This window comes from Solanum dulcamara, chromosome 4 (genome assembly GCF_947179165.1).
Source record: "Solanum dulcamara chromosome 4, daSolDulc1.2, whole genome shotgun sequence".
NCBI classification, from domain to species: domain Eukaryota; kingdom Viridiplantae; phylum Streptophyta; class Magnoliopsida; order Solanales; family Solanaceae; genus Solanum; species Solanum dulcamara.
The window spans coordinates 34,417,951-34,441,882 of record NC_077240.1 but is presented as its reverse complement, the minus strand read 5'-3'; the positions used below and the strand labels follow the sequence as shown (position 1 = coordinate 34,441,882).

General features: G+C 30.4%; 1 protein-coding gene across 1 annotated transcript; it reads right to left on the bottom strand.

The window, feature by feature from the left end:
- Positions 1-11,399: 11,399 nt before the first annotated feature.
- LOC129884967 (heavy metal-associated isoprenylated plant protein 36-like) lies at positions 11,400-12,985 on the bottom strand. The gene is made up of 3 exons (XM_055959225.1): positions 12,815-12,985; positions 12,646-12,721; positions 11,400-12,411 (listed from the first exon to the last, which is right to left on the bottom strand). The coding sequence occupies exons 1-3, from the start codon at positions 12,872-12,874 to the stop codon at positions 11,633-11,635; spliced, it is 915 nt and encodes a 304-aa protein (XP_055815200.1). The 5' UTR covers positions 12,875-12,985; the 3' UTR covers positions 11,400-11,632.
- Positions 12,986-23,932: the final 10,947 nt, after the last annotated feature.

Sequence of the window (23,932 nt, the reverse complement as noted above, 5' to 3'; positions counted from 1 at the left end):
GATATTATGGTTGTAACAACACATTTGAAGTGTGAAAAGTGGAAAGAGTTTTCTCAAGTAAGTCATCATCAGTGATAGAATTTCTACATAATTTTAACATAGAACTTAACTTGTAGATAGCATAGTTATATTATGTCACAGTTTTAAAATCTTGAAATCGAAGGTGTATCCAGTCATATCGGGCTTTTGGTAACACCGTAAATTTTAGGTGGTGATACCGGTCTTTTACAGTTAAATATTAAGTTTTTAATCCTTCATGAATATGATGACGGAGAAAAATTATGACATTTGTTTTATCTTGGCTTGATGCATTATTATCTTGTTTAATAGTATCACCAAGACCTTTAGCGTCAAGGTGAATTTCAGCATCAAGGATCCATGATAAATAATTTTTTTCATAAATGTCAAGTGCCACAAACTCAAGTTTTGATAAGTTTGACATGATAAAATTGAGATATAAATTAATTTAGAAAGAATAAAGACAACTAAAATTAAAATTTTTCAGTAGATATACCTGATATAGGAGTTAATATATCTGAAGAAAATTAGAACTTCGTGCTGATAACGTATTGTAAAATAAACTAACTTCACAATTTTAGAAAGAAAAGAGAGCAGAGCAGACCAAATTTTCTATATTTTTCTATATCCTTCATCCTCTGATTTCCAAGGCTATTTATAGCCAACGAAATTAGAGGAAATTCAAAAAATGCGTAAAGAAACAGAGATTTGTGGCAACTTGTTGGTGCAACTTGTTGGTGGGTCCCACTTAAAGTGGACATCCACTATACTTTGAAACAAATAAAAGGTAAAAAACTATTTAACTTGAAGTCTGAATTTGGTATTACTACTCAAAATCATTTTACCTATAAAACATATATACATTAACAAATTATTGCCATGATTCATTTCTTCGTACCCTTTAGTTTGTATTCCTATTTTAATGTGTTTACCGAATTCTTTGAGGTTTATCAAAAAGTCTAGACTAATATAAAATATTCCTCCATTATTAGTCATATCTACTTCAGTTAGTCCAATTATGGACTTTTTAAAATCTGACCACCTATCATCATATACTACTACTAATACTTTAGAACCTAAATTCTTTCTAGTTAGTCCGTTTATCCCTATGACTATTAATCCCATATGCATTAGCATTAATGAAGGGGATTTTATAGTTTTTAAGAAATTCCAAGTTACTAAATTTAATACTGAAAAGTTCTCTCCTATAGCAGATATTTGTTCTTCTCTATAATGTCCATATAACTGATTATTTTGAGAAAAATATGGGACTTTGTATAAAGTCTTGGGATTTGTATCACAAATTGGATGCATATTAAAGATTTTTTTTAAAGATTATTTTATTATTGCACAGTTAGTGGTAATACTTTTGATGATGAACTAGGTAAAAAACTATTCCATAAACTACCTGAAACTTTAGGAAGAGAAATAGAAGAAAGATGGTACAAAAGACCAGGAATGGTACAAAATCCTACAATAATTTGGTCAATAGAACAAAAAATACAACATGTAATGGAAACACTTCAAGAAAAATGTACTAACATACAAATACAGAAGCAACTTAAGCAAAATGAAATGAACTTCTGCAAATCAGTAATCTACACAACTCAAAGTTATGATAAAAAACTACAAAAGCCGAATAAAAGATACAAAAGACGACCTTATTACAACCAATAGCAAAATAGACGTAAAAAATACTACCTAAAAAATCCTCAGCTAGAAAGCCTTATTTAAATAGAGAAAGACATGTTAGAAAGTATAAAAACGATAGAAATTATAAAAATAAGTTAGAATGTTATACATGCGGTAGTATAGAACATCTAGCTAATATATGTCCTAAAAGAAATAATAGTAAGACAAAAAACTCTCAATTAGTGGAAGAACTACAAGAAACTCTAATAAATGTAGATGAATATATGTCCGATACTGAGAGCATATACTCTATAGTAAGTATTAAGGTAGCAGAAAAACTCTGTCTGAATCTTCAAAATCTGAAGAGGAAAACCTCATAAATGAACTAGGACTAGAAAGAGGAATGTTAAATTTAGAAGACTTACAATTAAGTACCATGTTGAATATAGGGCAAGAATGTAGTCATAATTTTGAAAGACATAAGGGAATAGATAGTAACCAATGTAGTATCTGTAAGTGGTACCCAAGTAGAACAACTAGGGCCAAATGCCAAAATTGTTATATGAAAGCATGTTTAACTTGCATAGAAGCTAAGTTAGAAGTAAAAATAGGAAAACAACAAGAAAACTTATCAATAAAAGACACGGTTACTAACTTAAGGTTATTAACTCTAGAAACTAGATTAAATGAATTAGAACAAAGACTAGTCTACCTTGAAAGAGGAAAACAAAAAGTCGATATAGAAGAAACAACACAAGGAACAATACACCTAACAATATAGAATCTGAACTCATGAATATAGAAGGAAACAATACTAGCCTTATATGTAATGAAGATAAACAATTTGGAATAGTAAAAGTGTTAGCTAGAATTAAAATTAAGGATATAGAAATAGAAACTCTAGCATTAGTAGATACAGGATGTACGAGTTGTCTTATAAATAAGAAGATATTACCAGCAAAAGTACTAAAAACATTTAAAGAACCTATATCAACAATACAAATGGATGGAACTTATAATTTTTATAATCATTATATAGACAAAGCCCAAATAAGTTTTATCAATACATGTAATGAATTCTACAAACCTACATACAATATGTATAAAATTCTGGCTAAAGACTTAGATATCAAAACAGATCTGGTAATCGAATTGCACTTCCTTATACAAAACAATGGAAGCTGTTTATTTTCTAGAGATGAAATAATGTTATTTAGAAACACAACATATACCCCAGTACAAATACAACACAGACCTTCTAAGGGCAGGTCTCAATCAACGACAATTCCTAAAGAAGATACAGTCGTTTGTTGTACAGACTGCAGCACTAAAAATAGTTGTACCTTACAAAACATACATGAAAAAGATGAAGAATATTTAGAACAACCATACTTAGAAGATATAGAAAAGGACTATACCTTAATAAATATAGAAACCGATTTCTATAATTTTCAAAAAGGAATACATGCTCTAGGAACAATAAAAAATCCTAAGGATTTAGATAATATAATATCAATACTAGATGAAATAGAAATAATTAGTGAGAAGCCATTAGTACATTGGGAGAGTAATAACATCATGTGTAAATTAGACATAATAAACTCAGAATACACTATAAAAATAGCAACTATTGAAGCTAATAATGAAGACACGAAAGAATTTAGTAAATAAATTAAGGAATTATTAAAATTAGAAGTAATAAGATGATCCATTCTAAACATAGGTCTGTTGCATTTATGGTAAGAAATCATAGTGAGCAAGTAAGAGGAAAGGCTAGAATGGTAATAAATTATAAAAGATTAAATGATAATACAAGAACTGATGCATATAAATTACTAGATAAAAATGAGATAATAAATAGAATACAAGGTAAAAAACTATTTAGTAAATTTGATTGTAAATATGGATGCTGGCAGGTAAAAATGCACCCAAAAGTATAGAATGGACAAACTTTACTTGTCCTTAAGGACATTTTGAATGGCTAGCCATGCCTTTTGGGTTAAAGATTGCACCACCCATATTTCAAAGAAAAATGGATAATATATTCGGAGATTATAAAAACTTTGTATTAGTTTATGTAGATGATGTTCTAGTATTTAGTAAAAATATACAAGAACACTTAGTACATTTACAAATGGTCTTCAGGTTATTTGTTAGACATGGACTAATAATTAATAAAAAAAAATGAAATTGTGTAATACCCATATTAATTTCTAGGAGTAACAATAGGCGAAGGAAAAATAAAATTACAACCACATATAGCTACGAAAGTACTAGACATGCCAGATAAACTAGATAATACAAAAGATTTACAAAAATTTCTAGGATTAGTAAATTATGCTAGAAATTTTATTTCTAAGACTCGAACTCAAGACCTCTGATTAATAAACAACATCACTACTACACCACAATTCATATTGATATATTCTTGCTAGCTTATTAATGAAGAAATCCTATTAATTTAGGATGTGGAATAAGATAAATGTTGTATTTTTTATTATTTAAAAAATTAAGCCAAGTACAAATGGTAGTACTTATCAACAAAATCGGAAGTCTAAATACCACAAATAATACTGGTTTTTTCTTTTGATATATATATCCCTTTCTCATGCCTTGAAAATGTCAAAATTGAATTAAACAGAAGGAAAGACTAGTAGATTTTCTTTCTTTTTCTCAGAATTGACATAATCATTGCACTGAGATTATCCTTCAACGAGATTTATCTTTATTATCAACTCCCCCCTCCCCCTCCAAAAAAAAGAAAAAAAATAGTTACTAAAAAAAGGAAAAATTATTATGAAAGAAAAAGATAGTGGATGTTCCACTTTCATTAGAGGAACCCACTATTCTCTTCCTTATCCTTTAATTTTCTTGACTATAAATAGACTTGCGGATTGGAGAATTAATATACAGATTTCTCTCAACTCTCTCTCTTTCTCTTTCTATCTCTCTTTCTTATTAATTTGCTAAGTTGGTTTATTTTATAACCCGTTATCAGCATGAGCCTTCATCATTTTGAGCTATTTTAAAAAAGTAACAAAAGGGTAAAAATTTTATTTTCTTAAAGTATCGAATATCTCTAAACTTGAATTTGTTGCTCTTGATATATTTTAAAAAGGCTACTCATCATGGGCACTAGATGCTGAAATACACTTGAATCGATGGATCTGGCAAATACCATCAAAGATGACAATATGACATCTAGTCAAGACCATGCCAAAACCATGATATTTCTCCGCCACCGTCTTGACGAGGGGTTAAAATTACAGTACATCACATTAAAAGACCCCCTTGAATTGTGGAAGAATCTAAAAGAAAGATATGACCACCTGAAGTTGGTCATCCTTCCACAGGCACGTCATGATTGGTTCAATTTGAGATTAATGGATTTTAAAAATATAACTGAATATAATTCTGTCTTGTTTAGAATTATAGCATAATTAATTTTATGCGGAGAAGAAATTACTGAGCAAGACAAACTTAAAAAAACATACTCCACATTTCCACCCGCCAGTATGCTCCTGCAGTAGCAATATCGCAAAAAGGGTTATAAGAAATATTCTGAATTACTTTCTCACCTTCTTATTACTGAACGTCATAACAAACTGTTAATGAAAAATCATGATAGTCGGCCTGTTGGTTCTTTGCCACTCCCTGAAATGAATCAGGCAAAATATAACCAATGAGAAAGAGGTCATGACCCCAGTCGTAGTCGTGGTCGAAGAAGAAATTATAATCATGATGCACGGTTGGCACCGAGAAATGATCAGCAATATAAAAAGAAGAGAGAAAATCAAGAAGCTATACCAAAAAAAAAATCAGAAAGTATATGTCATAGATATGGAGGTATGGGGCACTGGTCACGAACCTGCCGTTCATCAAATATCTGGTTCAACTATATCAGGCATTCTTAAAGAGAATAAAAAATAATCTAGAGATGAACTTTATCTATGAAGATAATATTAAGCCTATGCATCTGAATGTAGTTGATTTCTTCAATTTCTCAGAAGAAAATGTGAATATTGATAAGTCTGATAATATTTAATTAATTTTCTTTTCATTTATTTGTACTAAATAATATGTTTATATTTTTCTAATTCATGTAAATAAATAAAATTTGTATAATGAGCCATGTATTAATTATAATATTTACTTTATTTCTTTTTGAAGAAAAATATGGATATGCCTCAAATTTTATTTGGATCAATGATCAATCACGAGGATATTTGTGTAATTGATAGTGGAACGACTCATGTCATTTTTAAAGACGAGAAATATTTTTTTACTTGCTTAGAAGAAAAGCAAACTTTACTACAATTTTTGGTAATTCAAAAATGATTGAAAGCTCCGAAAGAGCTATTATATGTCTGCCTAAGGGGACAAAGATTGTTATAGAAGATGCATTGTTCTCTTCTAAATCCCCAAAAAACTTGTTAAGTTTTAAGGATATCCGTAGAAATGGATATCATGTTGAGACACTAAATGAAATGAATATTGAATACCTTATTATAACCAAGTGTATCTCAGGCTAGAAATATATTTTGAAAAAATTATCAACTTTGTCGCCTGACCTATATTATAGAGAAATTAGTACAATTAAAACATATTTGATCGTAAATTAGAAGTTTACTCATCTAAATACATTTGTGCTATGGCATGATCGAGTAGGTCATCCTGGATCAATATTAATGAGAAGAATTTTTGAAAATTCAACTGGACATCCATTAAAGAACCTGAAGATTCTTATGAATGATAAATTTTCATGTGCTTCTTGTTATCATGGAAAATTAATTGTCAGACCATCAAACCTGAAGGTTGGCATCGAATCTCCTGTTTTTTGGAGCGTATACATGGGGATATATATGAACCTATTCATCCACCTAGTGGATTATTTAGATATTTTATGGTCGTAATAGATACATCATCAAGATGGTCTCATGTGTGCCTCTTATCATCTCGCAACCAGACATTTGCAAAGTTATTAGCACAAATAATAAGATTAAGGGCATAATTTCTAGATTATCCAATTAAAGTTATTCGCCTTGACAATAATGGAGAATTTACATCCCAAATTTTTGATGACTATTGCTTATCAATTGGGATAAAAATTGAATATCATGTTGCTCATGTTCATACTCAAAATGGCCTTGCAGAGTCATTTATTAAGCACCTACAATTGATAGCAAGACCTTTACTTATGAAAACAAAATTGCCGATTACTGTTTGAGGTCATGCCATCTTACATGCAGCAACACTTGTATGTCTCAGACCAACTAATTATAATATATACTCTCTATCACAATTAGTATTTGGTCATAAGCCAAATATAGTCCATCTACGAATTTTGATTGTGCAGTATACGTGCCTATAGCACCACCACAACGTACAAAGATGGAACATCAACGAAGGTTGGGCATATATGTTGGGTTTGACTCACCCTCCATAATTTGCTACCTTGAACCATTGACAAAAGACTTATTTACTGCTCGATTTGCAGATTATCGGTTTGATGAAATAACTTTTCCACAATTAGGGAAAGAGAAAAAGGAACTCGAAAGAGAAATTGCGTGAAAAGTTTCATCACAATCTTATTTTGATCCACGTACCCGCACATGTAAGCAGGAGGTCCAAAAGATCATCCACTTATAGAAAATAGCAACTTAAATGTCAGATACATTTACTGATTTGAAACGAATAACTAAGTCATATATCCCTATAGTGAATGTGTCTATCCGGATTGATGTCCCAAAAGGACCATCCAGTAGTATCATAGCTTCTGAATCTCAAACACACCTAAAGCGTGGTAGATCATTGGGTTCCAAGAATCAAAATCCTAGAAAGAAAAGCATGAGAAATAATAAAAATAATACTACAAAAGAACCTCCTAAAGAAGGTCAAAATTTGAGTAATCCTAATATTCCTGAAGAAAATAGTGAATCTGAGACTCAAGTGAATGAAGAACTTTCAATAAGTTCTACCGGTGATGAAATAAATTTAGATCGATCGAAAATTGCGATGGATAATGTTTTGCATATAATGTTACACTTAACCTCATGCAAGATAGTGAAAGTCTTGAGCCTAAATATGTCGAAGAATGTCGACATAGATGTGATTGCGTAGAATGGTAAAAGTCAATTCAATCAAAATTAGACTCAAACCATTTGGCTATAAATGAGTTTTTGTGCGAAAATAAAATGAGAGAAATAAAATTGTAAAATACAAGGCATGCCTTGTTGCACAAGGATTCTCTCAAAGACCCGGGGTCAATTATGAAGAAATATATTCACATGTTATGGATGAAATAACTTTTCGATATCTCATTAGTTTAGATGTACATAAAATTTTTGAAATACATCTAATGGATATATTTACAGCTTACCTTTATGGTTCACTAGATAATTATGGTCTGAAACAATCAGGGCGTATGTGGTATAATCGCCTTAGTGAATACTTGATAAATGAAGGTTATATAAATGATGTCGTTTGTTCATGTGTTTTTATTAAGAAAATGGAATTAGAGTTTGTTATACTCGTCATTTATGTTGATGACATAAATCTCATTGGAACCCTTGAAGAGATCCAAAAGGCGATTGAATATCTAAAGAAAAAATTTGCAATGAAAAATCTAGGAAAGACAAAACTTTGTCTAGGTCTACAAATTAAACATTTAGCAGACGAAGTTTTTTTCCACCAATCTACCTATACTGAGAAAATCTTAAAACGATTTTACATGGACAAAACACATCCATTACGTACTCCAATAGTTGTTCGATCACTTGAAGTGGATAAAGATCTATTTCGACCTCTATAAGATAATGAAGAACTTTTTGGTCCTGAAGTACCATATCTCAGTGCTATTGGTGCACTTATGTATCTTGCTAGCGCAATCAGGACTAATATAACATTTTCTGTTAATTTTCTAGTAAGGTATAGTTCATCCCCAACGCGAAGACATTGGAACGATATCAAGCATATTTTGTGATACCTAAAGGGTACCATTGATATGGGTTTATTTTATACTAACAAAGGTCGTACAGACCTTATTGGTTATGTAGATGCAGGTTATTTATCATACCCACATAAAGCTCAATCTCAAATAGGTTATCTATTTACATATGAATAAACTGCTATATCATTACGATCTACAAAACAGTATATTGTTGCTACTTCTTCAAATCATGCTGAAATAATAACAATTCATGAGGCAAGTAGAGAATGTGTGTGGTTGAGATCTATGATACAGTTCATCAAAGAAAGATGTGGCCTGAAAAATAATGTCAAAGTACCCACAATTATATTCGAAGACAATGTCGCGTGCATAGCTCAATTGAAAGGTGGCTTCATAAAAGGAGACAGAACGAAACATATTTCACCGAAATTATTCTTCACACATGATCTCCAGAAAAATTATGATATTGATATACAACAATTTCGTTCAAGTGATAATCTTGCAGATTTATTCACAAAGACATTATCAAAATCAATTTTTGAGAAGCTAAGATATAAGATTGGAATGGTCTTCTCCAAAATATCAAATGAAGTTTTTTATCAGGGGGAGTAAAATACGCTCTGTACTCTTTTTTCCTTAACCAAGGTTTTGTCCCCCTGAATTTTCTGGTAAGGTTTTTAATAAGGCAGCACTCAAGACGTATTACCAGATGTGTGTACTCTTTTTCCTTCATTAGGCTTTTACCTACTGGATTTTTCCTAGTAAAGTTTTTAATAAAACACATTACATATGGATATCCAAGATGGAGTGTTATGAAAGAAAAATATAGTGGATGTTCCACTTTCATTAGAGGAACCCACTACTCTCTTCCTTATCCTCTAATTCCCTTGGTTATAAATATCATTGCAGATTAGAGAATTAATATATAGATTTCTCTCAACTCCCTCTTTCTCTTACTATCTATCTTTCTTATTAATTTGCTAAGTTGATTTATTTTATAACAAAAATAAAAAAAAATAAAAAATTGCTAAAAGAGGAGTGAAAGAACATTTATTTTGAATTCGATAATTTTTGAAAAATGATTGGGACAACAAACATCCATCTCGTTCGTTGAAAAAGAAGATTGGTCAACTTTTTAAAAGTTTATATCTAGTTAAAGTTCAACTAAAAGATGTTGACTCCCACCAATTAGTATCTGTATAACAATTTTTAGTTTCCCTTCTCTTTTTCCCCCCTCATTTTTAGTAGTTTCACTTTCTCTTTAAGGATCTTTAATTGTTAATCCTATTGCCCATTTAATTAGAAAACATTGAAAGCCGTGTACCCAATTTGATAATTTAGTAAAAGTGATAATTAATCTGCATGTTATTACATCTTAGAATTCATGATAGTGTAAATAAAATATCTTTACACTATAATTAATTATATAATTTAAATCTTTTTGGCTATATATCCTGTTATTTTTTTTTAAAAAAAAAAACTGAATTGATTTTCTTAGTTAATTTCTATGTATAAAATATCTCAAACTTTTATGCTGAAGAAGTAAAAATAAATATATATATTGGAAATAATATTCCTTATGCCTATTTTGATGAGGACTATATTAATGTTGTATAGCAATGCAAGGAAAAGTAATAAAGAAGAGAAGATCACTATCGGCCTCTCTTGTAAATATTCTCAATGGATAGCTGCGCATACATAAGCTAGATTATTCCAATTATATCCATCAACCTCTTTAGTGCCTCTAAAGTTCATTTGCCATTGGATTTTTTTTTTTTTAAGTATTACTATAATATTATTCCCTCCATGTTACGTTGTGAGGCTACTTCTCAACTTGTATAAAGTGATAAACTGCATGCAAGGTTTCTCATACATTTTACCATTTAATTTACTCTACCTACTTTGTATTCGGATGATTTTAGGATTTGAATATTATCAGTTCGAATTCAATCGTAAACTCATTTGATTTATTGAATTTATATGATAGTAAGTAAAACACTATATTCTACTGTGTGTTGTACTTTTTTTATTTGCTTCTCTTTTTTCAACCCATTTGCTCGAAAAGAAATCAGTGATACGAGCTGAACTAGTCAAGATTTTTAACTTTTTGAATTCAGAATTGATTTTTAACTTTTCGAATTCAAAATTTTAAAATGATGAGCAACTTGAAGCGGTAATAACGGGTTTCTAAATTTTAAAATTTTTGTAATATAAATATGTTATTTAAATAAAAATTATTATTGAATTTGACCAGATTCATTTATGACCTTCTAGCACCATCCATGCTTCTAAACTCTTCTAAAGTGGCTTAAAATATTGAGTCTGGCCTCTAATAACAAGTTTTTGTTCATGTGACATATATAAAATAGCTAGGAGTCTAGTTAAAGTTATACAGATATTAATAATATAGGTAGGGGTGGAGTCACATGGTGGCTAGGGGGTTCATTCAAATTCCATTCGGTAAAAAATATACTATTTATACATAGTTAAAATATTTTTTTATGTTTAAATAGTAGATATCGAACCCCTTCGGTTAGTTCGCATGTTTACTTTTTCAGATTTTGAACCCTGTTATTGAAAATAAATTCTGGCTTCACCACTGAATATAGGAGATATAATTAATTATGAGTGCATCTATATATTATTTTATTCATATATTAATTAAACATATATTTAGTTATTTTACATTTTATCTTGCTTAAAATAATACATAAATTTTCTTATAACTTATACATATATTAGTTATTAATTATGAAAAAATTTAAATTGTCAATCAAATGCCGTATAAATTATACAAAAATTAATATATAAATAATTTGTTACTTATTCATCTACCAAACGACTCCTAATAATCAAGTTAAAATATAATGTAGTTGTATGTAAGTAGAGCATTACATTTTACAATATGCTTTACTAGTACTAGTTCTACATACAGAAATAAGAGGATCTTATAACATACCTTCTAAAATCTAAATTAAAGCATGATGCAACAACTGCAAATTAAATAAAACTCTAATTTTACATCAACTTTGATCACATGATATAGCAAGCATGAGGGTTCTCGTCACTCAATATTTCAAAAGAATCCAACGGTGTAGATTGTTGCTTCGAATAAACATCTGATTGCATGTACGGTGACGATGGAATATAGTAATATGGCAGTCCACTGCTTACCATAGGATTTGCCGCATTGTAATTCACCACATAACTCTGATGCTGCTGAGGTACATAATAACTAGTATGTGGATTCGGATCGTACGATTTTGGATAAGGATGCTGAAATGAATGGGGCGGATTTGCTTGATTCATGGGACCCATTTTAGAGACATCTGATTCGCTGCTTGGATGTGCACCATTAGAACCTACACTCGCATTTGTATTGTTGGTATTCCCACTACTACTCTTCTTCTTTTTCTTTTTCTTCTTCTTAGCACCTTGTCCTGCACCGGGCTTTTGCTCGCCGGCGGCGAACCTCTCAACGACGGCGACATTCTCCGGTGGCCTTTCATCTGGCCTTACTTCCTTGACATCTGCAGTAAAAGTCTCAACTCCGCCGAATCTAACACCATGTTCAGCTGTTTTTTCATCATTATTATTATTATTATGTTCATCATCTTCTTGTTCATCATCATCGTCATCGTCGCAGTTTTCTTTTTTCTTTGGTTTTTTCTCTTTTAATATAGGCTTCGGCTCTGGCCATAGCTCAGCACTCCTTCCATTCCTCACCAACTTCTTTATCAAAGTCTCAGCTTCAACATTTCCAGTCACTATGACTTTCTGCTGCTGTGGATGAATATCTGTTGTATAAACACCTGCAGAAAAACACAACATGACGATTTTAAGTGATTTAGACATGCATATATACCAAGACAAAATTAGAATTTCAACTTTATGAGTTTTAAAATGATGATTTTAAGTGATAATAATTTAATACTTATATATATTAACAAATTTATTAACACAAATGTATTATTTGAGCAAAATCTACCGAACCTACGTAGATGCTACGCATATTTATGTAGAAGATCGAAGAGTAAGGAAGGAACCTTCAATGCTTTGCAAAACTTTCTTTACTTTTCTCTTGCAGCCTGGACAGTGGATGGAAACTTTCAAAACCAATGTCTGAAGAAATGAAAAGTAAACTTATTAAGTAAAACTTTTTATGAAAAAAGGAAAGTTGAAAGAGAAATTAATAGTACAAGTTAAGAGGATGACCCTGTAATGAAGTTGGGGAAGCTGAGGTGGTTGTTCTTGATCAGGTGGAGAGGAGCCCATAAGAATGAGTTGAAGAGAGAAAATAGAGAGAGAGTTTAATTTGATCTTTTAGAAAGTAGTAGTATTGATAGAAGAGAATTTAAGAGAGAGTTGAGCACAGAGAGAGCAGTGCAGGTGCAGTGTGTATAAAAGGCAGATAGTGTAACCTGAAAGTGACATAAGATGCTTCTGGAGTTGCACTTAGTATGCTTTTATGTTTGCATGCACTAATCTTCTATACAAGAATTTATACCTTTGCTTTCCTCTTCTTTTTTCTTTCTCCCTTTTACGTTTACTTTTTGGGTAAATATTCAGCTTAAAACTAAATATTATAGGTGAATATTTGTAATAATAAATATTAAACAAGAACACACAGAATACATCCTAGCTAAATAAATTTATATAGCTAATTAATTTTATTTTCTTAGCATTCGTAACAAGATGTAGTGTGGCTAAAAATTAGCTACACATATTTCAATTTTAGAACATTACAATACATAATTCTTCCATAATAGCTATCAAAATAGGACCCTAAGCGGCACCGTTTTCTCCTTTTTCTCATGTCATCATCTCCAAGCTATTTTAATAATTCTATAAATTTGCCTACAAATTTTCGATAAAATAAATTAATATTATCAAAAGGCAAAAACAATTGTACTATATATATAATTTAAAAAGTACATATGATCATATATTTTACGTAAAAGCATTATCTTTACTAAAATCTACATTAACAACTTATATGACCAATTTTTATAAAGATAATAAAACTCAATAATCTTAAAAGGGTTCAAGCTCGAAACAATTAAATATTTTGCATAAAGAGTCTCTTTTAACAAAGCTTTGGAAACTTAGCTATATTTAATATGTACAATGACGCATTTGATTTTAGTGATGTGTACCATAAAAAACATTAACTTTGTTCAAAACATTCAAAAACGTAAAAGTTTGTCACAGAATTTCACTCTCAGTTAAATGAAATTACCATTACGCACCTTAAATTGGTGAGAACCGATCAACATAAATAAATTTAAAAAATAAAAGGTAATTGTTTCAATGTCTACAATTTTAGCAACTAAAGAAGAAAGTTGTTGCCAAAAAAAAAACTAAAGAAGAAAGTAAAAATACTTGTGTGGCAAGTACAACAGAGGGAAAAGAAAAATTAAATTTAGACAACTGCAAATTTCACAAATATTTTTTTTTTTTCAATTTCAAGTCATTTCAAACTAAATCATTTAAGTCAAATTATATCATATAAATTGAAATAAACGGACTAATCTAAAAATATATTTGAACTAATTTGCCCATTAGAGACAAACCTAACACCCTTCGATCTTGACCCCTAAAAATCCTTCACATCCTCATCCTAAGTTTTACTTTTATTTGGTAATCAAAAGCTTCTAACCCATACTGGATACTGAATTTCAACAGCAAATGCTATAAAAAAAATTTGCTTATAGAATATTGCTCTTCTATTAATACGCATTATATTCATAGTGTTTTCATATACAGTTTGAAAAGGGGTTTTGATTGATCAAAAGAAGAATCTACTTCAATCAATATGCCTAAGTAAGTTAAAGAAACCGTAGAAATTCAATACCTTTTTTCTTGAATTGAGAGTGGAAACAGAGGAAGAAGATGTTTGTTTCTTCGTTGAATGGATTTTGGATCTGTTTTGAGAGTTTAGGGGTTTTGGGTTCCTCTTTGTCAATTTTCTTTAAGCAAAATGGCTTTTCACTCTTTTCTAAAAGTTATTATTTAATTATATTTATAATATTTAAATTAAAGAGTCTTAAATATATGGCAAGAGAAAAATATATTTTAAAAACTAAAAAGTTCTAAAATATTTGATAAAAGTAAAATATATGATAAGTAGTATTAAGAGAATTAATAATTAAGAAAAATATATATGATAGAAGTCTAAAGTTTAAAATATTGAAATTATAACAATTCATATCTTTATTAATTGGTATTAACTACACGGCATTTCAATTGAAAAGAATTCGAGATTATGTAAGTAATATTTTTGAGTACTATTATTTTTTTATGTTAAGTATTTTAATTTATTTCTTCATAAGTAAGTTGTTGGTATTTATCATTACACCAAAACGTTTTTTATTATAATTAGAATTACTTTTTTGGTGAAAGGTTTTTTTTGTTGGAAATAATCTTTTTCATATTTGATTAATCCTCTCTTGCTGAGAAAAATTTTGGACCTCTATAAATTGAGAATTTTTTCCTACCAAAAAAAATAGAATAACACCAATAATGTAGTCATTATTGAGTTTAGGAGAAGATTATTCTCTCCATAAGTTTTATGTTTTAAATATTCATTTAATTCTAATGTGTATGTCACTTGATCAAATCATATTAAATATTATGCTTTCTTATTATGGTTTTTTTTCCCATCTAATTTATTGTCACCAAAATTTATAATTGTTCGCCTCCGCTTGATGTTATGTTATTTTAATTTCAATATTTTTTGAATTTACGAGTATTTCTTTGTTATAAGATTGTTGCTCTATCTTGAATATGTATTCAATAGGTGGATTGAGAAGATATATTATTCCTACATCTTAAGCTAATTGGCTTATGTTGCTTGAACGGAGACGTCAAAAACAAACATCCTATTTTGAATACAATAATTTATTAGTCCATTTTCACTTTTCTAATCTTTACTTCACTTTTCTTTACAACTGAAAAGTATTGACAATGCATGACTATGGGTAACTTTTACAATTAAAGGTCAAGTCTTTTTCTGATTCTTGATTTTTAGCGCTGTGACAAAATATTAATCACAAGAGATTTGATATGATAAAATTATGAACATTTGATTCGAAGATCAATTGAAACTTGGAATTGTCTTGCAAATAGCTTTCTTTGATTTGAAAGCTTCAGAAGGTTAAGTTGGCATTGTGATCGAGTCCTGAAATATATCATAAAAGATACTAAGAGAATTAATATATGGTAAGAATTTTAAGATTTTCTCTCATCAACATGTAAATGTAAATAAAATTTTGTTCACTATACTTAATTTTGCTTCTTAATTGTTACCATGATAGTGAGTTAACGTGCTACTCTTCAACTTTAAATACACCTTTTTTATCTTAAATTCTTTTACATTATTTCTTTGAAATTTTATACTCAATAATATAAGGATGCGCACACGATAATTTATTCTTTTTATATTTAATAATATATATATATATATATATATATATAATTTTTTAATATATATTTATTATTAATAAACGTGATACACACGTGCAAAGCACATACACTTAACTTGTAGTCATAAAAAGAAGTTTTGGTTATAATTTTCTTTATGTAATACTACTACTCGATATACAGTGATCACATTTTCTAATTTTATTTTATAACTTATTAAATTATTGAACATTATTTAAAGTTAATATGTATTAGATATAAATAATGGTATAGATACACCTCTATACTAACTATATTCAATTATTGAATTTTTAGTTAGTTCAAATAATTATGTTTATATCTACAATAATTATTCATTAATAATAGTGTATCACAAAGGTATTGTTTTGATAGATAAAATTTGAGTAAATAAACAGTTCTCAAAATACTTATTCAAGATAAAATTTGAGTGAGACTTGGTAAAAGTTTTCTTTAAATTCGATATCAGTTAATCAAAAGTAGTTATATGAAATGACCTATTTATTAAAATTATAATTGGAACTTACAAGTAAAATCCTATAACATTTAAATCGAGTTAAATGATGAACACGTATAATTATATTAGATCGATAATCGTATTATTCCAAAAAATCAATTGTGAGTCCAATCAAAATTCTCAAAACACATGATCTGGATGAAGCTTCAATGTGACTTGTTGAAGTTTTGTTTTAAGTTCGATATAATTAGCTAATTGAAGATGATATAATCACATATTTATTTAAGTTGTATTTCAAACTTGCAAGTAAGACCCTATAAAAATGAATTGAATCAAATTATATGAATAACACAACTAATTACGATGGAACATTCCTGAGAAAGACAACAATTTTGGAGGCATTTGATCAAGATGGAGCTTTAGCGAGACTTGGTGAAGAAGTTTTCCCTAACAGCTTGTTTGAATGACGGTTTTTCGTGATATGGTATGATATGGATAGTAAGAGAATGACGTTTGTTTTGATTGTTTGTTTAATTACATGATATGGTATGGTTTGGTTTCATGGTTTTGTAACCATTAAAATCCTCACATTTTGAAACCACCACTTTGGTCGTATCCATTGTTTACTTATTTTTTTTCCAATTATACCCTTAGTTAATTTTAAATAATTCTAATTTATTCTTTATTTTTATCAAACGTTACCCTAATGTATCTATTGCTTTCACCGTTTACTCATTCTCCTCCGCAACAATTTTTGAAGCTTCTAAAAATTTCAAATTGAAATTCTCTCTTCAATTGTGCTCGTTATCTCTAGTGGAATCAACACCTTTGCAGGTTTCTCTTCAAATTTCTTATTCTCTTTTATGCTCATAATTCTTATTTCTTAACGGAGAAGTTATCCTTAGAAAATATTGTAATTGTGATTATGACTAATCTGCTTGTGTTTCCTTCATGTTCAAGATTTGCATTCAATTACTCATGACCATCCCCTTTCTTATCAACAAGTTTGTGAGATTCTATGGCTAGTTCCTCACAATTTTTAATGTGGCTCTAGCTCTTGAGATTTGTGTGTTAAACTCTATTGGTGATAGTAATCTTGCCTTCCTGATGTCCGCGTAGAAGTAGTTTAACAACAATGAAGTCAGTGCCCAATATGTTGTTCATATTACTTAAAGAAGGCCAAAACTTAATTTGCTATAATTTGATTCTTCATTTAGATGTCATTACAATGATTTTTAGAATATTATATATTTCTTGACCTCCATTCTTAGTTCTCACACGCCTCTTGGATATAATTGAAGCTTTGGTTCTCACCACAACTTTGCTCTTTGTCGTTCAATTTTTCTATTGATTGACCTTAACTGTTATTCTAATTGAAAGTAAGACGCAATCTTTAAATAAGTCGTCGATTAAATGGATAATGGTATCCTGAATATGAATTTATGGTTTAAAATAATATAGTGTAATTGATAGACCTAATTGTTATGTCGAAAAAAGATGATTTAAAATTAATTTCAATTTTTAGAGAAAGAAATTTAATTTTAGAAAAGAGTCGCCACTTAATTTTTAAGAAAAATCAAGAAACCTTAATTTTAAATACCCTAACAAATTTAAGTCCTAAAAGTAGAGAAATTGGATAAGGGTTCAAATTTCCACTTTGAGAAAGTATTAGCATTCAAAGTGACTACTAACACGCGGTTATCCGACGATTTGAAAATTATTTGACTTAACTTTTGAAAATATTAATTTAAAAGAAAATAAAGGCTTTAAAACTATTTTTGAAAAAATGATCAAGCTTATACATTGGAAATAATATGTAAAGAAAGTAAAGTTTATCAAAATGGCTAAATAAAGGTAGAAAATCATTTAAAAAGTAAATTAACATGAAATGATTTATCTTTATAGGAATCTAATTAAGTTAAACTAAACTAAGATTAATATCTAAGCAATCATAAACAACATAAGTAAATCAATTATTACAAACCGAATCAATAAAAATAAAAAATAAATAATATAAGACAATATGGCCCGACAGTTTCTGTACGCCTGGACTAAGCTATTGGGCCACCTGCGTTTTGGGCTTTTGGCCCAATTCTACTATATATCACAATAGTATATACACTGTATATCAGTGTATACAGCCACCAGTTTTCTTGTAGTGGCGAAGGTCGCCGGAAAAATTCGCCGAAATGTTTTCCAATGGAGTTTTGACGTAAAAACTTATATCAAAAGATCACCCTTGAAGAGCTCTACACGTTTATATAAGGGTATATCGTGGAGATGAGAAGAACTCTATAGATCTAAAAAAGAAAGTGATGAATAATATTTAATTTTTCTTAGATCTATGAAATTTGGCTAGGAAGGAGAGTAAATGGTTTGTGGATTTGTGTAGAGGAGGGTGGAAGGAAGATGTGGTAAAATTTTGAAGAAATTTTTCGGCGTCCGTGGCGGTAGCGGCTGGCGCCGGCAGAAGTGGTGCAGTTGCTTTTTGGAGAAGAAGGAAGATGGAAGAAAAAAATTGGTTTCCTCCTTCTTTCAATTTTTTTCCCCTCCTCAATTTTATCCATCCATATCTCATTTTATAAAACTATGGTCTCGAAATCATTGGTTCAAAATCATTAGCTAATTAAATATCTGGTAATTTAATATTTATCCGTGTTCCAACATATTGTTATACTGTGCTAAAAAATACTAAAATAAATAAAAAACAAATGTAATCAACGACACATATAAAAAATATAATTTAATGAAAAAATAATGATTTAACAGACAAGACAATATTAAAAAATTCGACTGATTGTGACAAAAATATTAATAATTAAAATTAATTAACATTCAAAATAAATTAATGAAAAATCCTAATATTTTAAAAAATAAGTATAATTATCGATAAATTATTCTAAAATTTAAGAAAAAATATATTTTGAACTATTCAAAGAATAAAAAGTTAAATGTATTAAGTTTACAAAAGTGAGACCAAAATTGAGTGTCAACACTAACAGTCTGAGACTTCAAGTTACGATAAGAATAAGATCAAGCAGTCTGCTTTCAGCATATCTATCAATTCTTTGGATTGACTTATTTTAGATCATTTTAAGTCAAAATAATTTTAAACAGTTTTAAAGTGTTTGGATAAAGTTAAAAGGTGTTTATAAGCACTTATTTTAAAGGTAAAATAACAAAAATAAGCTAAAATTCATCAGTTAGAAATCCTAACTTATGAGTTTTGACTTATAAGTCATAAGCCAAAAGCTAATCCAAATAGGCTTTAAGCAGTCTGCTTCTGTTCATGTGAGATTTTGTTGACATCGCCAATTGTTCATAGTCAAATATTTTCATTGTGGAAGACAATGAAACTCTATTTGTCGAATTGAAAAGTGGATTTTATCTGTTTCATCTATGCCTTTCTGGTTATCTTTAGTTTTGCTACTTATACGAGCATAACAAGCTTAGGCAAGTTTGAATATAGGCACAACAAAAGAAAATAATTTTTTGTGGGTATGTACATTAGCCTAACAAGTGTAGTGTAAGAAGAGATACATTAAAAAAAGCAATTACAAGTATGGGGCTTATATGCTTTTATCAATCCCCAAATATTCTTTCAATTTTCATCTATTCGCTATATTGTTTATAAATGAATAATCATGTAGCTAGTGCTTATTGAAATTTATTATTATATATACCTAGTTTAATTAGTTGATACATTTTTCATAATTTTATCATAAATGGCTAATTAGAATAATCAAGATAGTAATCAAATATTGGGACAAGTGAGCTCAATAGCTTCATATGCAACTATTTTAGTAGTTATTTGATTTTGAAATTATACAAATGAAATTGAAAATGATGGACATACGATCACACAGTACATACAACTAAAAGAGAGAAAGTTAGAGATTAATTACCGAGTCGCTTATTTTTTACTGAACTTTGCCATAATATAATAAGAATGAGCCTTTCAATTTTTACTGATTTATGTGAGAAGAATGGATTTTGAGAAAGTTTTCATTGACATGGTATGGAGAATCATGTCTGACAATTGATACTCTATCATTGTTAATGGATCAAGACATGGCTTCTTCCATTCCACAAAAGGTCTTAAACAAGGGGATCCTCTTTCCCCTGCTTTGTTTATTCTTGGTGCTGAAGTTCTCTCTAGGCTCATGAACAATCTCCACCAGCATCCTCAATACCATGGTTTCTTTATAGAAAATAGGGGCCCCAAATTAATCATCTCAATTTTGCAGATGATGTAATCATCTTTTCATATGGGAGAATTAATACATTAAAGCTTATCATGGAGACTTTACATACCTATGAGAACATTTCAGGTCAGCTGATCAACAGAGACAATAGCCACTTCATGGTACCTGCTAATGCTTTTCATTTTACTGTGACAAGAATTAAGAAGGCCAGTGGTTTCAAACAAAAGAGCAGCCCAACACTTATCTGGGATGCCCTCTCTACATAGGTAGACAAAAAATCATCTATTACTCTGATCTTATTGCTAAAGTTGTAGCCAGGATAACTGGTTGGCAAACCAAAATTCTGAGCTATGGAGGAAGAGTTACATTGATTCAACATTTCATTCAAGCCCTCCCTATTCATTTTCTTTCAACTAGTTCTCCACCTGCAACTACCATCAAACAAATTCAGAGCATCATAATAAATTTCTTCTGGGAATGGAAAAATGACAAGAGGAAATACCATTGGTCCTCCTGGAAGAATATAAGTTATCCTTATGGTGAAGGAGGTATTGGTGTGAGATAAATCTCAGATGTGGCTAAGTATTTTCAATACAAACAGTGGTGGATCTTCAGAACTAAGAACACCTTATGGGGTGAATTCCTCAAAGCCAAATATTGTCAAAGGTCTAATCCTATCATCAAAAAATGGCATAATGGACAATCACTGATCTGGAAGCACCTAATGAAGAATAAGCATAAAATTGAACCTCATATCCAATAGCAAATTCAGTCTGGTTCATGTCTGTTTTGGTGGGATAATTGGTTAGGTGTTGGTCCCTTAGAAAATTTCAGATCTATGAGTAGTAGACTGAACAATATTAAAGTATCTTCTTTCCTGATCAATGGACAATGGAATGTAGACTTGATCATTCTTGAAGCTCCTCCTCGGCTTGTCCCTACCATTCTGGGAACTCACATCAACTATCATCCTCACAATCTTGATCAACCTTCTTGGAAGCCTAATAGCAATGGGGAATTCAACTGTTCCTCTGCATGGGAGCTCATCATGAAAAAAAAAACAAGACTCAAATCAATACTCAGACGTGGGATAACCTGATTCCTTTTAAATGTTCTTTTCTATTATGGAGAGCTCTTAGAGGCAAGCTACCAACAAAAAAAAAGCTCATTAGTTTTGGACAGTCTCCAACTCAATGTTACTGTTGCTACAGACCTGGCCAAGACACTATTGATCATATTTTTGCTAATGGACACTTTGCCAGACACATCTAGAGTGTGTATGCTGACCTTTTAGGTCTTAACAAAGTATACACATCCCTAAGATACTTGGTAATGAGATGGTGGTCTACTAAGTACAAAAATGATGTGCAAAAACTTATTCTTCAATCCACATCAATCTTCATATGTTGGAACTTGTGGAAGAATAGATGTGCTTCCAAATATGGTGGAAAACAATCAAACCTTGCAAGAGTAAATTCTCTATAGCCAAAGACACCTCCAACCTGCTAAAAACTGCTTTCCCTTACATTAAGTGGCCAACATGTTGGAAGGAACTGGTCCTCCTGATTGACAAATACTCCCATGAGATTAAAGTTACTATAGTGTATTGGATGAAACCATCTAAAGACATGGTGAAACTTAACACTGATGGTAGTGCACTTGATAATCCAGGAAGAATTGGAGGGGGAGGAATTCTCAGAAACTGTCAATGTGATCTTATCTTTGCATATTCAGCCCCTTTTGGGGAAGGAACCAATAACCAATCAGAGATAATGAATGCTATCTTTGCTTGTCTAGTTGTCTTCAACTAGGATATACCAATGTAATCCTAGAGGTTGACTCTGAGATGCTCATCAAATGGATCAAACAACAAGCTAAGCCCCCTTGGCTTGTTAAGGAACACATGTACAAGTTGCAGGGCATCACTCACCATTTCCAGAACTTCAAGTGCAATCACACCTATAGAGAAGCTAACTCTAAAGCTGATACATTATTCAAACACAGTCACAAATGCTCCAATCCAGAAATTTATTTCATAAAGCAATAGCTTCCCAAAGAAGCAAGAGCCAATCTTGAATTAGACAAAGTTGGACTGGCTAATTTCAGATGAAGACGACTCAAGAGGATCAAGAAACCACCATGAGCCCCTCTTTGCTACTTTTCTAATTTGGTTCTATGTTTTGAAGAATCTTAGCTACGATTATATTGTAAAGGGGGGAGTCTCCCTTGTTTAACGTCTTCCTAGATACTTTGTACTAAGGGGAGTCCTCTCATAGGTGCATAGTTACCTAAGGACCATTGTATTGTATTGTATTGGGAGATGAATTGGCAAACCATAGTAGGTTAGTCGACTCATGTACCACTATAGGATTGGAGGTAAAGTCTATGCCCCCCTTCTTGTACCTTTTGTTATTTATATTATGTTAAGGCTTGGGGGTGTTCGGCTAAACCCCTAACTACCACGAGGAGTGAGATCCTTGGATAAGGTCCGTTTAATAAAAAAATAATAATCAAATATGCAGGTCTTAAACCAACACTTCGAATTACAGTTGAAGAACAAGTTGCAAACACACTTTATTTGTAAGCACATAATGTGACAAATCGTGTGCTATCTTTTTATTTCGACGCACTGGAGAGTTGGTCAGTCGTCGTTTTCATGTTGCCCTATGAGCTATCTTGGGGGTTATATGAGAACTTTATTAAACAACTTGGTGGTTCCTATGTTCTTCCTGAAATTGCTAGCAACCAACGTTTCTATCCATATTTTAAGGTAAACTCAATTATTACATAATTTATATTTAAGCAAATATTGAGATTACATTGTTAATTGATGATTGTAATATCAGAATTGTATTGGTGCAATTGTTGGAACACACATACGTGTTAAAGTTCCACAAAGTGAAGCATCGAGATATCTGGGAGGAAAGATTATCCCACACAAAATGTATTAGTTGCACATACATTTGATTTAAAATTCACATATGTGTTAGCTGGGTAGGAAGGTATAATATCTGATTCAAGAATCATGAAAGAAACACTAAATAGACAAGGGCCACTAAAAATTTCAGAAGATGCATATTATATATTTAGAGTCAGTTATATATGATAATTATATAATTAAATCTTTTTTATTTTTTAATATTTAAAAAAATTCTACCTTTTTCATGCTGGACTCATATTGAAAAGTGGACTTATTACATCTTATTGGGGAGAGCGATATCACTTGAAAGA

Excerpts from the sequence above, each read along its gene's own strand:
- LOC129884967 (XM_055959225.1), bottom strand. The coding sequence starts at position 12,874 with ATGGGCTCCTCTCCACCTGATCAAGAACAACCACCTCAGCTTCCCCAA. Across the intron at positions 12,722-12,814 it reads TTCCCCAACTTCATTACAGG|ACATTGGTTTTGAAAGTTTC; the intron begins GTCATCCTCTTA and ends TCATTTCTTCAG. Across the intron at positions 12,412-12,645 it reads AGTTTTGCAAAGCATTGAAG|GTGTTTATACAACAGATATT; the intron begins GTTCCTTCCTTA and ends GTTTTTCTGCAG.